This window comes from Microcaecilia unicolor, chromosome 2, assembly GCF_901765095.1.
Source record: "Microcaecilia unicolor chromosome 2, aMicUni1.1, whole genome shotgun sequence".
NCBI lineage: Eukaryota > Metazoa > Chordata > Amphibia > Gymnophiona > Siphonopidae > Microcaecilia > Microcaecilia unicolor.
In genome coordinates, this window is record NC_044032.1 from 12,414,125 (window position 1) to 12,429,513 (window position 15,389).

The following is a 15,389-nucleotide window of genomic DNA, read 5'->3' on the forward strand; positions in this document are numbered from 1 at the left end:
ATTTCTGATGTTCCCTGTTTTTAATCCTCTGAGGGAAGGAGTTACAACTAGACAGGTGTACTTTATGTTCTGTGAAAAACAATAAATACATATATTCCTCATCTAAGGTTTATGGTTTATTGTAATTTAATGGATCATCTTTCCAGGTTTATCTGCTTCTTTTCCTAATGCAGTTGGGATTTGATGTGAAAATGCTATTAATTAATCTCTCTGATACTTGCTCTGATACCTCTGGATTTTCATCACAGACTCTGAACATCACCTCGAGTCTTCTGCTCCTGGAGACTCCTCCACAGAAAAATTGGGCAAAGGACCTGAAGAAGGTATCTTCCACCTACCGGCTCGGTTATCATCTGCAAATGTTTATCTCTCCTTTAGCGCTTGGCCATCCTGCTCCATGTGTATCGCTTGTGTCTTGTGGCTCTGAGTCCGAGGCTTTGGGACTTGGTGCTGGGATGTGATTGGGATGGCCTTGAATTATTGTCTTTGTTGTGGTGGTACAGTGTTTCCTTCTTCCTCTGTTTCTACTGTCTCATTTGTGGTTGTCTCAGATCCTTGGCTTGTCCCTCTCATCCCGCTCTAATATTTATTTATTAGGATTTATTTACCGCCTTTTTGAAGGAATTCACTCAAAGTGGTGTACAGTAAGACTAGATCAAACATGAGCAATAGGCAATTACAGCAGTAAAAATATTCAAGTAACAATACAAAGTATGGCACGGCATACTACTTGCAATGACTACACAATATGTAATAGAACATTATAATCGGTAGTGAAGGGTAAGGCAAAGTTGTAACATATAGATGGGTAAGAAAGTAGAAAGATTTAGAAAGTAATGTGACTGATTTGAAGAAAGTTGCACGTGAGGTCAGAGAGATGGTTAAATATCATCTCAGCTAGGGTAGGAGTGAATAAACATGTCCCGCTGCAGTATGTGCAGCCCGAGTCAATCCTTGTGTGTGTGAGTGAGACTAACAACTTAGTTACTTCTTCCATTAAAGTCTTGGTTAAAGAGCCAAGCTTTCACCTGTTTCCTGAATTAGAGGTAGTCTTGTGAAGCGGAGCCTTTCAGGCAATGCATTCCAGAGTGTGGGGGCTACTCCGGAGAAAGCTCGCTTGCGGGTATCACATCGTGTAATGTCTTTTGGAGAGGGTGTGGTTAGTGAAAGTCCTTGGGAGGACCTTAGTGTCCTTGGTGGTGTGTGGAGGATCGTCCTATTCTTCAGATACTCGAGGCCATTTCCTGTCAGGGCCTTGAAGATCAGACATAGAGTTTTAAATTTAGCCCTGTATTGTACTGGTAGCCAATGCACTTGCAACCTTCTATGAGTCTTGCTACTGCATTCTGAATCAACTGGAGCTGGTGCAGGCCCTTTGTAGTCAGACCATTGTATAGTGCATTGCAATAATCCAGTCTTGATGTTATCATGGCATGCACAACTGGGATAAGATTTACCTTCTCGATGTAAGGAGAGAGGCAGCGTAGCTGTCGCAAATAGTAGAAGCAGCTCTTGAAGGTTGCTTGGATTTGAGGAATCAGAGGAAGTGTTGAATCTAACTGTATTCCAAGGTTCCTGACTTGTGATTTGAGGGGGAGTTCATACTTCCCAAAAAGGGATTTTGATGTCAGGTATGTATCCACTTGTGTTAGGGACCCAGAGAAGTTTGGTTTTACTTTGGTTCAGGCAAAGTTTGTTGTGTTTAGCCCATTCTTTATTGATGTTAGACAACTGATGTTTATTCAAGGCTGTAGGTAAGTCAGGTTCAATGGGTATGAGTAGCTGCACATCATCCGCATAGATGTAGAACTGAGTGTCCATTGACTGAATCAGCTCAGCTAGTGGCTTGAGGTAGATATTGAACAGAATAGGTGGCAGTATTGATCCTTGTGGTACCCCGCAGGTCAGTGTCCATGGTGGTGATGAGTTGCTGCCAAACATTATGGATTTTTGCCTGTCTGATAGGTAGGATCTGAACCAAGCAAGTACTGTTCCATTGATACCTGTTTCTGTCAGTCATGCTAGCATGATATCATGATCCATGGTGTCAAAAGCTGCAGAGAAATAAGCAGTACTAACATCGAGGCGAATCCCTTGTCTCGGTTTCTGTGAAGATCATCTAGTAGGGATACAAGGACCGTTTCTGTACCATAACCAGGTCTGATTCCAGATTGACATGGATCTAGCCAGTTTCTCTCTTCTAGCCAATCATGAAGTTGAACACAGACTGTTTGTTCTATGAGTTTCCCTAGAAACGGGATGTTGGATACTGGCCTGTAATTTTCAAGTTTGTCCTGGTCAAGGTTGTTTTTCTTCAGCAGAGGGTGAACCACTGCCCTTTTTAATGCTGTTGGTAGCTGCCCATTAGAAAGAGAGGTGTTCACAATTTTTGTGACGCCTTCTATAAGTCCCATACTTACCTGCTGCACTATCTTTGATGGGCAGGGATCGAGGGAGCAGGTAGTTGGCTGAAGGTCTCTTAGGATTTTGTCAAGGCTCTCCTCTGTCATTAGGTTAAAAGTGTTCCATCTATCTCTGTTAAGGAGGGGGCGAGTTTGTGCACCCCGGGTTGACTGGTTGGGCACTGGGTGGGATTGCCTGTAAATCCTGGTGGAGACTTTTAATTTTGTTGGCAAAGTATGCAGCAAACTCATTGCAGTTCAGTTTAGACTGGGCAGGCTGGTTTTGTTGTGGGGGTTGCAGTAGGCTGTTTACTAAACTGAACAACTGCTTGGTTGAATTGGCAGCCTGTGCAATGCATTGAGAGAAATACTGTTTTTTGGTTGCTGTTAAGGCTTGGCGGTACTTTGCCATGTGCTTCCTGCAGTTTAGCTTCATCCAGGTGAGATTTGCGCCATCTCCTTTCCAGTTTTAGTCATTCGAGTTTAAGGATCCGAAGTTCTGGACAAAACCAAGGTGAGCGTTTGTGAGTGGGGCATAAGACCTGTTTTCTCTAAGGTCTTGGCTGTTTGTATTCCAGATGTCAACTTGTTCTGCCACTGTTGTCTTTTCATCTACATGTGGATAGTCCAAGGCCTCTAGGGAAATTCTCAGTCATAACATCTCGGGGTACGCAGACCCACTTAGCCATTCTTACAATACAAGTTATAATCTGCATAACCTTTTTAACATATAACATAACTAAGCATATTTATATCTCCCATCCCTCCTCCCCACCCTACCTGTCTCCCCTCCCCACTTCTTCCTGTTGACGGCAGAAAACTGATTTATTCTGCTCATACGGTTCCCATACTTTCTGAAATTCCAGCATGTGGCCCTTCCTCAGTGCCGTCAATTTAGTCATCTGGTAAATGTGGTCGATCTTCCTCCCCACTCTTTGCATGGACGGGGTCTCGAGTTGTTTCCAGGCCCGGGCTGCCCCAAAAATTATTATAGCTAACTTATACTCCTGGAGCAGGCACCCCTTCGGCCGCACATGAAGCAGACAGTACTCTGCTCTGAGTGGATAACGCCCCTCGCCCATACTATTAACTGCCTCCAGCACTCTCACTCAGTACACTCGCACCTTTGGGCATTCCCACCAGATATGCATGAAGGTTCCCTGACCTCCACATTCTCTCCAACAGTCTGCAGGGACCCCTGGGTAGATCTTATGAAGCCTCTCTGGCGTGTAATACCACCAATAGAGAATTTTATACCCGCTCTCAATCAATGGCTGGGAGATTGATGGCTTTAGCAAGAATCTGAAACTGGCCTCCCACCAACTGGCTGGGAAGTTATTCTGTAGGGCAGTGTCCCATCTAGATGTATAATATGTTTGTGGAGTGGACTGTAGGAGCAATGCCCGATATATCCTTGTTATGCTCCCTTTTCCACCTCCTGCCCTCAGTGCTCTTTCCAATCCAGTTCTGTAATTCCAGTTCATCTCTTGCCCGTCTGCGTATATAGTTCCTTATACAATGATAATAAACTAGGTCTCTATCCTCCAAATCATACTCCTCTTTCATGTCCTCGAAATCTTTTAATTTCCCATCTCCCCACATCTGCCCCAGAGTATATAAGCCTTTGTAAGCCCACTTCTGATATGCTCTTTCTCCCTTCCCCAAAGGAAATCGTGGGGCATCACAGATAGCCGTCTGTAGATAGTACTGCCTTTCAGGAAATAGTTTCTTACATATATGAAGCCAAATATTTAACAAGTGGCTCATCCCTATTGGGAGCCTCTTAGCCATGGCCAACAGTGCGTCTCTTGATCCCCATAATATGTTACTCAGGAATCTAGTGCCCACCCACGCTCTTTCCCAGTGCAGCCATTTCTTTGTATTTCGTGGCGCCCATTCAGCTAGAATTCTTAGTTGGGCAGCCTGATAGTACAAGAAGAAGTTAGGGACTCCCATGCCTCCCACCTTTGGTGTTTGAAACATTACCTTCCGGCGTACCCTCGGCGGTCTCTTCCTCTAGATATAAGCAAACATCCTCTGGTTGAGGCAGCGAAAAAAGGATCTCGGGATTGGTACCGGCAGCGCCACAAAAAGATAGCAGCATCATTTTTATTGCATTAATTCTCCCTGTCCAGGATATAGTCATACCCTCCCAATGATCTAATTCCGCGAATAGTTCTTGGATCTTTTTCGGGTAATTAGCGTTGAATAAGTTCTCCGCTTTAGCGGTGACCTGGATTCCTAGATATCTTATAGAGTTCGCGGCCCAGGTAAATGGATAGGCTTTTTTGATCTCTACTATCTCGTGGGGAGGAGTCGTTACATTAATTATCTCTGATTTTGTTATGTTAATTTTAAAGCCTGACAGGTGGCCATATTGGCGAATCACCTCCATCACTTGCTGCAGCGACTGCATCGGGTGGGCCAGTGTCAATATATCATCGGCAAAGAGCATAATCTTATGTTCTCTTTTGCCCCTAATCACTCCCCTAATGCCTGCATGCTCTCTGATTTTCTTGGCTAGGGGCTCTATAGACATCACAAACAGCAGTGGGGAGAGAGCACAACCCTGTCTCGTGCCTCTATGAAGCTCCACCGGGGTAGATCTAGACCCATTAATTTTTAAGGTTGCTAGGGGGTTAGTATATAGCAAATGTATCCATTTTAGGAATCTATCTCCTACACCAATCTGTCTTAGAGTTTGGAATAGAAAGGCCCAGTCCACCCGGTCAAAAGCCTTTTCTGCGTCCACTGAAAACAGTAACACAGGATGGGCCTCATCTCTGGCCTGTTGAATCACATGGAGCAGGCATCTAATATTGTCACAGCCTTGGCGTCCTTCTATAAACCCTGTCTGGTCTTCGTGTATTATACGGGGCATTACCCCCCTCAACCTGCTTGCCAAAATTTTTGTGAAGATCTTATAGTCAGTATTTAGTAAAGAAATTGGTCTATAGGATCCACACTGCTGCGGATCTTTCCCTGGTTTCAGGATAAGAACCACCTCGGCCATTCTCCATGAATATGGTAGCTCATTTATTTCGTCAAAGGAGGTAATCACCTTCAATAGGACAGGGGCTAACAATTTACTAAACGTTTTACAAAACCTTATAGGAAATCCATTCGGCCCCGGGGATTTATTATTTGGGAGATCAACTATTGCTTTTTCCACGTCCTCCAGCGTCAGCTGAAATTTTTTCAGTATCTTCCCCTGATATTCTCTGTAAGTCTAGGCCTTCTAAATATTTCTCTATTTCCTCTGGGTTTGCCGCCTGGCCCCCCCCCTGGTATGATTGAGTGTAGAATCCCCAGAAGGCTTCTTGTATGTTATCGGTTTTAGTTAGGAGGGATCCTTCGTTGCTCTTTATGGCTTTTATAAAGTTGCGCTGCTCTATCTTTTTAAGCTTAAGCGCCAGCAGTCTGCTGGCTTTGTTACCGAATTCAAAGTGCTCTTGCTGTACGGCCTGGACCTGGATCGCTATGTCTGCCATCTGCAGCTCGTTAATTTGTCCCCTAACCTGGTGGATCTCCTCCTCCTTTTTACTGTCAGAGGGATTCGCTTTATGCTCTTTTTCGCACTTTGTCAGTTGCTCTCTAAGCGTAGCTACTTGTTTTTCCCGCTTCTTGTGTAGATATGCCTGCCTCTTACTACCGCTTTAAGGCCTTCCCATAGGCTAGTTGGGTGAACCTCATCCGTATCATTAATTGTGATATATTCCATTATACGTTGTTCAATCTCCTGCACAGTTTGGGGTTCTAATAATAAAGCTTCATTCAGACGCCAATTTCTGCGCCCTTTTGGTTCCTCCCCTACAGCTATCTCCACCAGTACCGCACAATGATCTGTCCATGAGCAGGATTCGATCTGTACTTCCTTGACCTTACCCCATATAGCTCCATCTCCCAGCCAGAAATCGATCCTCGAGTATGATTTATATTTGGTTGAGAAGTGAGTATAGTCCCTGTCAGTTCCATGCTTTTCCCTCCACAGGTCTATCAAACCCCATCATGCCACCCAATCCCTCTGGGCATACCCCGCAGTGCCTCCCGAGGGTCAAATGTAAGGTTAAAGTCTCCCCCTATCAGGAGATGACCTTTTGTTTTATACTGCATTACTTGCTCTAGTTCTTCTATAAACTTTCCCTGCCCCTCATTGGGAGCATATACACAGATTAAAGTATAGTACACATCATATAAGGACACCATCATCATCACATACCTCCCTTCTATGTCTCTGATTGTATCATGCACAGTCCAGGGCTACGCACCCGACAGCGCTATGAGGACACCTTTTTTCTTTTTATCATCTCTACTAGAAGCACATTGCACTATGGGATAACGTTTATGGCCAATTACTTTCTCGTGCCCACGCTTCAGGTGCGTCTCCTGGACAAACATCACATCTACTTGTAATCTGGTCATTTCTCTATACAGTTCACTGCTCTTTTGGGGCGAGTTGAGACCTCAGACATTCAGGGTCACACACTTAAGAGCCATCATTTCTGATCAAAAAACAAACAAACAAACAAAAAAAACCACTCATGTATCCATCCACCGTCCTTCGTGCCAAATCTATTCCCTCCTCCCCCCATCCCTCTCTACTAAGCCATCCTCCCCCCACAGTTCCCCTCCCCTCCCCCCAACTCCGACCCGCCCCTCATATCCCCCCATCCCCAACAACCTGAGTACCTCCTTCATAATATAGCAGGTGCTTAGCGGACAGGCAGTGACCCCCATGCACACTTATATGCACACTTTATTTTAAACATTCCCCTCCTTCTATCTTTTTCCCCAACAGTTACCCACATTCAGGCTCGCCCATATTTCTCTATATTCCACCTTCAGACCTCACTATACCTCACCACCATTTATGGCAGCTTGCAGTAGTCCATATCATGTCTTGCTAGAGTCAATATAAGTCCCCATTAAGTCGAGGCCAACATTGACTCCATCCCTTCATCCTTCCAGAGCTTCAGGGTAGGCGGCTAGCTGACTGCTGCTTCTGGAGTCTCTTGTGCCCCACTCGTTGCCACTTTGGTTGGGTGCCCAGGCCGCCCACCCGCCTGCGCATGTCTCCAGTGATATACCGCCTTTCTGAGGTTTTTGCAACTACATTCAAAGCGGTTTATATATATTCAGGTACTTATTTTGTACCAGGGGCAATGGAGGGTTAAGTGACTTGCCCAGAGTCAGAAGGAGCTGCAGTTAGACAAAATTTCACTGGGTGGCGCTGCAATCCACTCTTTGCAGTACACCCTGTAGATCAGCAGTCTTCCCAGTTGGCAATGCAGGGTTAAGGCTTTAATAGCTGAAAAAACAGACCTTTTAAAGTTGTAAATTTAGACCAGGCCTGTGAGATCAAAGTCTTCCATCAAATAGAGAAACAAATGGCTGCACTTAGCACTTCTATGTGAAATTCTTGGAGACAGTGCATAGGTTTCCTTTAGTTTTAAGGAATCTAAAGGATTCAGAGTTATAGCAGTAGATTATGTAGTTAAAATACATTTTTAACTCACGGATTGCAGGTATGAACTTTAGAGTTTCTGGTTCTGATATCCTTGGATGGTCCAATTGATGCAGGTTGCTGTAGGCTTTTTCTTTATTGTCCCAGAGGAAGAATAGATGTAAATAAGGATCCAGCTCCAGTCTCAGAGCATGAGGAGAGTTATTTAGGGGAGATAAAATTTCCTTTCTCCAGCCAAAAATAAATGGAAGAAGTTCCGAGTAAAATTAAGGACTGGTGCCTCAACACAGACTGAGCAGAAGTCAGTAAAAGTTTAGGTTGTAAATAAGCAGAAAATAAGTAGAAAATGTAGTTATTTAATCTAAGTTGCAGAGCCTGATGTGAACTCAGCCAGCCAGCAATGATATGTAGATATGGGCTTGGTATCTTCTCCTGGCAATGGTTACCAGTGTCTGTACCTTGGAGCTTCTGAGCAGGGATTTCACTGGATCTTTTGACCTTTTCCTTACTCTGCCTCTCTATCCCTTTGTTTTCGATATATTTATGGAAAATTCTATTTACTACTTGCTTTAATTATTTGGGATTTGATGTGAAAGTATTATTAGTTACTTTCTCGGATGGTTGCTCTGATATCTCTGGACTTTCATCTCAGACCCTGAACTTCCCCCAGAGTCTCCTGCTCCTGGTAACTTCTCCATAGAAACATCAGATGAAGACCCTAAGGAAGGTGTTTTACTCTTACCAGCTCTGTTGCCATCTGCAAACCCTTAAACCAGCTGCGCCCAGGAATCTTTCCTTGAGTCCTGATCCATTCTACTCTGTGTCATTTGTGACTCTTGATTCTGACTCAGGCTTCGGACTTTGATGCTGTGATGTGGTTGGGATGGTCTTGAGTTCTTTGTGTTCCCTCTTCTGGTCCCTATACTGGGTCATTTCTGGAGTTTTTTTTCTCTCAGATCTTTGCAAAGTGATAATCCCTGACATAAAGTGAGTTGCGATGAAATGTCCTGTTGATAAGTGTGTGAGTTTAATGCAGGGGTTCTCATCCTGCCTTCAGCACACATCCAGCCAGTCAGGTTTTCAGGATACCCACAAAGTATATGTGTGAGTTAGATTTGCATACAATGGAGGCAGTGCATTCAAATTTATCTCATGCATATTCATTGACAAAAAAATCAAATAATGGGTTTTAAATACTACTGTGTCTCTTATTTTCCTTTTCCAAAACCCAGGAAAACAAACCATATCATTATTCCTATTTCCCAGGGTAACACAAAACATAATTTAAAAATTGTAAGTGAAGGTGCTCAGAAAAACCACTGAACAAATTCATATAAATAGCCACCATTCTCTATCATCGCACGTCCTCATTGATTTAAGACAAAAAACATTCAAAGTGTCCATTAACAGTTGAAACAGTCCAATGACCCAATGGGTCATAGATCTCAAAAACAATCTTGATCAATAAATCAAGAAGAGTTAAGTTCAAAGACGGTGATGTTCTTATCTTTTAACACTCAAATTAAACTCTGGAATTCATTGCCGGAAAATGTGGTGAAGGCGGTTAGCTTAGCAGAGTTTAAAAAGGGGTTGGACGGTTTCCTAAAGGACAGTCCATAAACCGCTACTAAACGGACTTGGAAAAATCCAAAATTCCAGGAATAACATGTATAGAATGTTTGTACGTTTGGGAAGCTTGCCAGGTGCCCTTGGCCTGGATTGGCCGCTGTCGTGGACAAGATGCTGGGCTCGATGGACCCTTGGTCTTTTCCCAGTATGGCATTACTTATGTACTTATGTAAATAGATGAATCAGCGATGATAGATAGGGTGTGGTAGTTTCCTATCATTATTCCTTCCCAAACCTTGGTTCCAGATTTAGCAATTGCTTGCTTCATCAGGGGGATACAGGATTAATCACTCATCAAGTGCCATCTTTGAGCAGATTCCCAAACTCTTTTGAAGCCTGGTGAGTGCGTTGATAGAGAATGGTGGCTGTTTGTGTGAGTTTGTTAACTTAGATGACGTGGTTTTTCTGAGCATCTTCACTTATAATTTTTAAATTATATTTTGTGTTACTCTGGGAAATAGAAATAATGAATATTCATCGGGGATATCTTGAAAAAAAGGCTGACCTGCTGTGTCCTGTGAGAACACTCTGCTTTAAGGCCCCATGTACTAAGCTACGTAGGCTTCTATGTGCACCCAGTGTGCGCTAATTTTGAGTTACCGCCCAGCTCCTGTGTGGACCTTGCGGTAATTTCACTTTTGACCCTTGTCTGCTATGCGCGCCGGAAAATAATTTTTATTTTCTGGTGTGCGGCAAAAAAATGGTGGTAATAGTCATTCTACGTGCGTAGATGATTACTACGCAATTACCGCGTGAGACTTTATCACTAAGTCAATGGCTGGCGGTAAGGTCTCAGACCTAAAATTGATGTGCGCCAAATTCTATTTTGCCGCATGTCAATTTTTGGTAAAAATTTGAAAAAGACCTTTTTCATAGGCGTGCTGAATAATGAATCTGTATGCGCCCAAAACACATGCCTGCATTAGCGCAGTCCATTTTTTGGCGCTCCTTAGTAGGGCCTCTTAATGTGGTGTAAGACCAGTCCCTGGCACACAGGTGACACCAGCAGCCTGTGGAGTTGCAAAGGTGACCCTCTTTTCTCTTGTTTTTACCTTTGGTGCTTGGTTTCCAAAATTGCATAGCCAAGGAATAAGGCTGTCGTCTGTTTGACATAGGCCTTGACCATGTCCTCTCATCTCTTGAGATCTACCTCACACAGTTTAAGCTTGTGCCCAAAGGTATCCTAGAATTGAATGCAAAAGTCTTCCATATGGCATTAGAAGGTAATCTGGTAGATTGTGGTGTCCTTCATCCATATGCCATGGCCTTTCACTGAGGCTGCGCCTACAGAAACATTTTACATCATCTCCTGAATGTTTTCAGTATCTGTACCTTGGAACTTGTAAGCAGAGACCTTCTGTCTGAGGGATATTGAGTGGATCCCTTAACCTCTCTTCTTTAACCTGTCTCCTAGACTCCTTTCTAGTTCAAGGTATAATTGTACACTGTTTGAATTTGGATTAAGCTTATACCTTATTCAGAAGTAGCTCAAGGCAACCTACATTCATGTACAGTGGGTACTTCCTTATCCCTGGTGGGCTTACATGAAGTTGAGGGTTAAGTGACTTGTCCTTGATCATGAGAAGCAGCATCTGGGTTTGAATCCAGGCTTTTCTGGTTTTTAGCCCATAACTCTTATCATTAGTCTACTTGTCTGTTTGCTATTCATTTGAATTTCATGAATTATTTCTGCTTTTTATAGCATGATTGTCTTAATTACCTCTTCTCATGGTTACTTAATATATCTGCACTTTTATCACAGACCCAGAGCTTCCTCCAGAGTCTCCTGCCCCTGGTGACTCCTCCATAGAAACAGAGGATGAAGGCCCTAAGGAAGGTACCTTACTCCTACCAGATTTGTTACCATCTGCAAATCCTTAAATCAGCTGTACCCAGGAACCTTTCCTTTAGTATTGGTCATCCTTGTGTATCACTTGGGTCTTGTGGCTCTAACTCTGAGGCTTTGGAACTTGGTGCTGGGATGTGATTGGGATGGTCTTGAATTATTGTCTTTGTTGTGGTGGTACAGTGTTTTCTTCTTCCTCTCTTTCTATTGTCTCATTTGTGGTTGTCTCAGATCCTTGGCTTGTACTTCTCATCCCTGCTATAATATCACATGAGATGAAGATATGGGCTTGGTATCTTCTTCTTGCAATGGTTACCAGTGTCTGTACCTTGGAGCTTCTGATCAGGGATCTCATCTCTCAGGAACAGTCTGTCACTGGATCTTTTGACCTTTTTCTTTTTCTGCCTCTCTTTTCCTTTTTTCCCCCTTCTTTAAGTTATATTTATGGAACGTTCTATTTATTACCTGCTTTAAATATTATTAGTTACTTTCTATGATGGTTGCTCTGATGTCTCTGGACTTTCATTACAGACTCTGAACTTCACCCCGATTCTCCTGGTCCTGGTAACTCCTCCGTAGAAACATCAGACAAAGGCCCTGAAGAAGGTATCATACATTTGCAAACCCTTTACCCAGGAATCTCTCCTTCACTGCTGGGTCATCCTGCTCTGTCTGTATCGCTTCTGTTTTGTGGTTCTGATTCAGGATATAGAACTTGGTGCTGGAAAGTAATTCAGAGGATCTTGGGTTATTTTCTTGGTTGAGATGTTACAGGGTTTTTCTTTTTTTGTATTTCATTTCTGGAGTATCTTTTCCTCAGATCTTTGGCTTGTGGGAACTGATACATCTCTCATCCCTGGAATGATATCATGACTTGCAGATTTGAGCTCGTTATTCTCTCCTCTTGAGGACTGTACCAAGGAGTATGTGAACAGATGTCTCATTTCTCAGGAACTATCCCAGATCCTTTTTTTCTCCTTTCCTCCTTTAAGTATATTTACAGTCAATGCCTTCTATTTAGTTACCCATTGCCTGTTTCTGTTTTGTATTTCTATTCTTCTCATGGTCATGTGATACCTCTGAGCTTTCACCATTCTCTGGTCTTCATCCCCAGGTCACAGGATAAAATATTTCTTCACTTAACGTGTAATTAAACTCTGGAATTCATTGCCAGAGAATTTAGTAAAAGCAGTTTCTGTGCCTCAACTCTTCCCCTGTCTAACCATCATCTGATAACTTTCACACTGAGCTTCTTATCTTTCCCCCTAAACCAACCTCTCCTGTTCCCCCATTCTCCATTTCTGTGGATAACACTCTCATCCTTCCTGTCTCATCAGCTCGTAACCCTGGGTCATCTTCGACTCCTCCCTCTCCTTCTCTGCACGTATTCAGCAGACTGCTAAAACCTGTCATTTCTTTCTCTATAATATCACCAAAATTCGCCCTTTCCTTTCTGAGCACACCACCAGAACCCTCATCCACACTCTTATCACCTCTCGCTTAGACTGTTGCAACTTGCTTCTCACAGGTCTCCCACTTAGCCATCTCTCTCCTCTTCAATCTGTTCAAAATTCTGCTGCACGACTAATATTCCACCAGTGTCGTTATGCTCATATTAGCCCTCTCCTCAAGTCACTTCACTGGCTTCCTATCCGTTTCCGCATACAGTTCAAACTCCTCTTATTGGTCTATAAGTGCATTCACTCTGCAGCTCCTCAGTACCTCTCTACTCTCATCTCTCCCTACATTCCTCCCCGGGAACTCCGTTCACTGGGTAAATCTCTCTTATCTGCACCCTTCTCCTCCACTGCTAACTCCAGACTCTGTTCCTTTTATCTTGCTGCACCATATGCCTGGAATAGACTTCCTGAGCCGGTACGTCAAGCTCCATCTCTGGCCATCTTCAAATCTAAGCTAAAAGCCCACCTTTTTTATGCTGCTTTTAACTCCTAACCCTTATTCACTTGTTCAGAGCCCTTATTTTATCATCCTGACTTTAATATTCCCTTATTTCTTGTTTGTCCTGTTTGCCTGTCCTAATTAGATTGTAAGCTCTGTCGAGCAGGGACTGTCTCTTCATGTTCAAGTGTACAGTGCTGCGTACGTCTAGTAGCGCTATAGAAATGATAAGTAGTAGTCTTTGGGATTCCGGAATCTTGCTACTCTTTGGGATTCCACACAGAATCTTGCTGCTATGGGATTCCGGAATCTTGCTATTCTTTGGGATTCTGCATGGAATCTTGCTACTCTTTGTCCTAATTAGATTGTAAGCTCTGTCGAGCAGGGACTGTCTCTTCATGTTCAAGTGTACAGCGCTGCGTACGTCTAGTAGCGCTTTAGAAATGATAAGTAGTAGTAGTATATCACTGGGTGGCGGTAAGGTCTCAGGCCGAGAATGGACGTGTGCTGATTTTAATTTTACCTGACATCTGTTTTCTGGCACAAAAAAATGCCTTTTTTCCTTTGTTCAGCTTGGAAAAGAGACAACTGAGGGGAAATATGATTGAGGTCTACAAAATCCTGAGTGGTGTGTGGAGCGGGTGGAGGTCAATCGATGTTTCACTATTTCAAAAAGTACAAAGACCAGGGGACACACAATGAAATTGCATGGAAATATTCTTAAAACAAATAGGAGAAAGCATTTTTTTCACTCAAAGAATAGTTAAGCTCTGAAATTCGTAGCCGGAGCATCTGTTAATGGATCTGGGATTGAAAAAGGTTTGGAGGAGTTCCTGGAGGAAAAGACCATAGTCTGTTATTGAAATGGACATGGGGGAAGCCACTGCTTGCCCTGGGATTGGTGGCATGGAATGGTGCTGCTAATTGGGTTTCTGCCAGGTACTTGTGAACAGGATTGGCCACTTATTGAAGCAGGATATGGGCTCGACCCAGTATGGCTATTCTTATGCAGGGGCGTAGCCAGACTTCGGTGGGAGGGGGTCCAGAGCCCGAGGTGAGGGGGCACATTTTAGCCCCCCCCCCCAGTGCCACCGAACCCCCCCACCCGCCATTGCTGAACCTTCTCCGCCACCAACTTTGACCCCCCCCTGCCATTGCCAAACCCCCCCCCCCCCGCCACCAACGACCCTCTTGACCCCTCCCACCGCCAATAACCTGCCGTCACCTACCTTTGCTGGCGGGGGACCCCAACCCCCGCCAGCCGAGGTCCTCTTCCCAATCCCGCGCAAGGCTTTGTTCTAGTCTGACGTCCTGCATGTACCAGGCTTCATTCTGTTTCTGTGAGTCTGATGTCCTGCACATACACAACGTGCAGGACATCAGACTAGAACAAAACCTTGCACGGGATTGGGAAGAAGAGGACCTCGGCTGGCGGGGGTTGGGGGTCCCCCGCCAGCAAAGGTAGGCGATGGCGGGTTGTTGGCGGCGGAGGGGGGGTCGAAAGGGTCATCGGCAGGGGGACCCAGGGGCAAATGTACAGGGGCCCAGGCCCCCGTGGCCCCACGTAGCTACGCCCCAGTTCTTCTGTTCATTGCCTTCTTACTTTGTTAGGGTGTCTTTTGGCCACTCCCTTCAGACACATGACTTTGACTTGGTTCCAGGCTGCTTTATTTTACTTCAGCCATCCCAGAATTTAGCATGATAAACTTCTGCCTGCCAGTGCGGTGGACTTACTGTTTGATCTATGTAGTGAGGCTTCCTGTTTTCAGGTGCTGGGATTTACGGTTCATTACATTACACTAATTGGGTGTCACGGTGGTCGACATCCGTGCCTTGCTCGTCAGTGCCTTAGGCCCAGTAGAGTTAACCTGCAGTTCTAGCTAGTGACCTATGGGGGTCACTGTAGTGTGGTGAAAGCCACGTTGATGATTTCATCAGTGCTGAGCCCTTGTTAAGCTGGCCTCTGTGTGCACTCAGGGTTCTGGCAATTACTCCTGATTGAGCTCAGGCCTGCCTGAGGCTCTGCAAGTTCCAGCTGCTGTTTCCTGGTCAGGCTGTGGCCTGAAGCATTGCTGCAGCTTTCACCTTCTTGCTCTGTTCCAGTGAAGCCTGCTTCCAAGCCTTGGGAGCAGTCGGTTCAGGTTTTTCA

At 44.4% G+C, this 15,389-nt stretch overlaps 1 protein-coding gene across 1 annotated transcript in view; it reads left to right on the forward strand.

Annotated features, from left to right (window-relative positions):
- The window catches only part of CA9 (carbonic anhydrase 9), a 230,676-nt gene that overhangs the window by 191,875 nt on the left and 23,412 nt on the right, over positions 1–15,389 (forward strand). Inside the window, exons 10-12 of the mRNA XM_030192759.1 lie at positions 249–323; positions 11,258–11,332; positions 11,873–11,947. Coding sequence (XP_030048619.1) covers positions 249–323; positions 11,258–11,332; positions 11,873–11,947 — 225 coding nt within the window. The remainder of the gene's footprint in view (positions 1–248; positions 324–11,257; positions 11,333–11,872; positions 11,948–15,389) is intronic.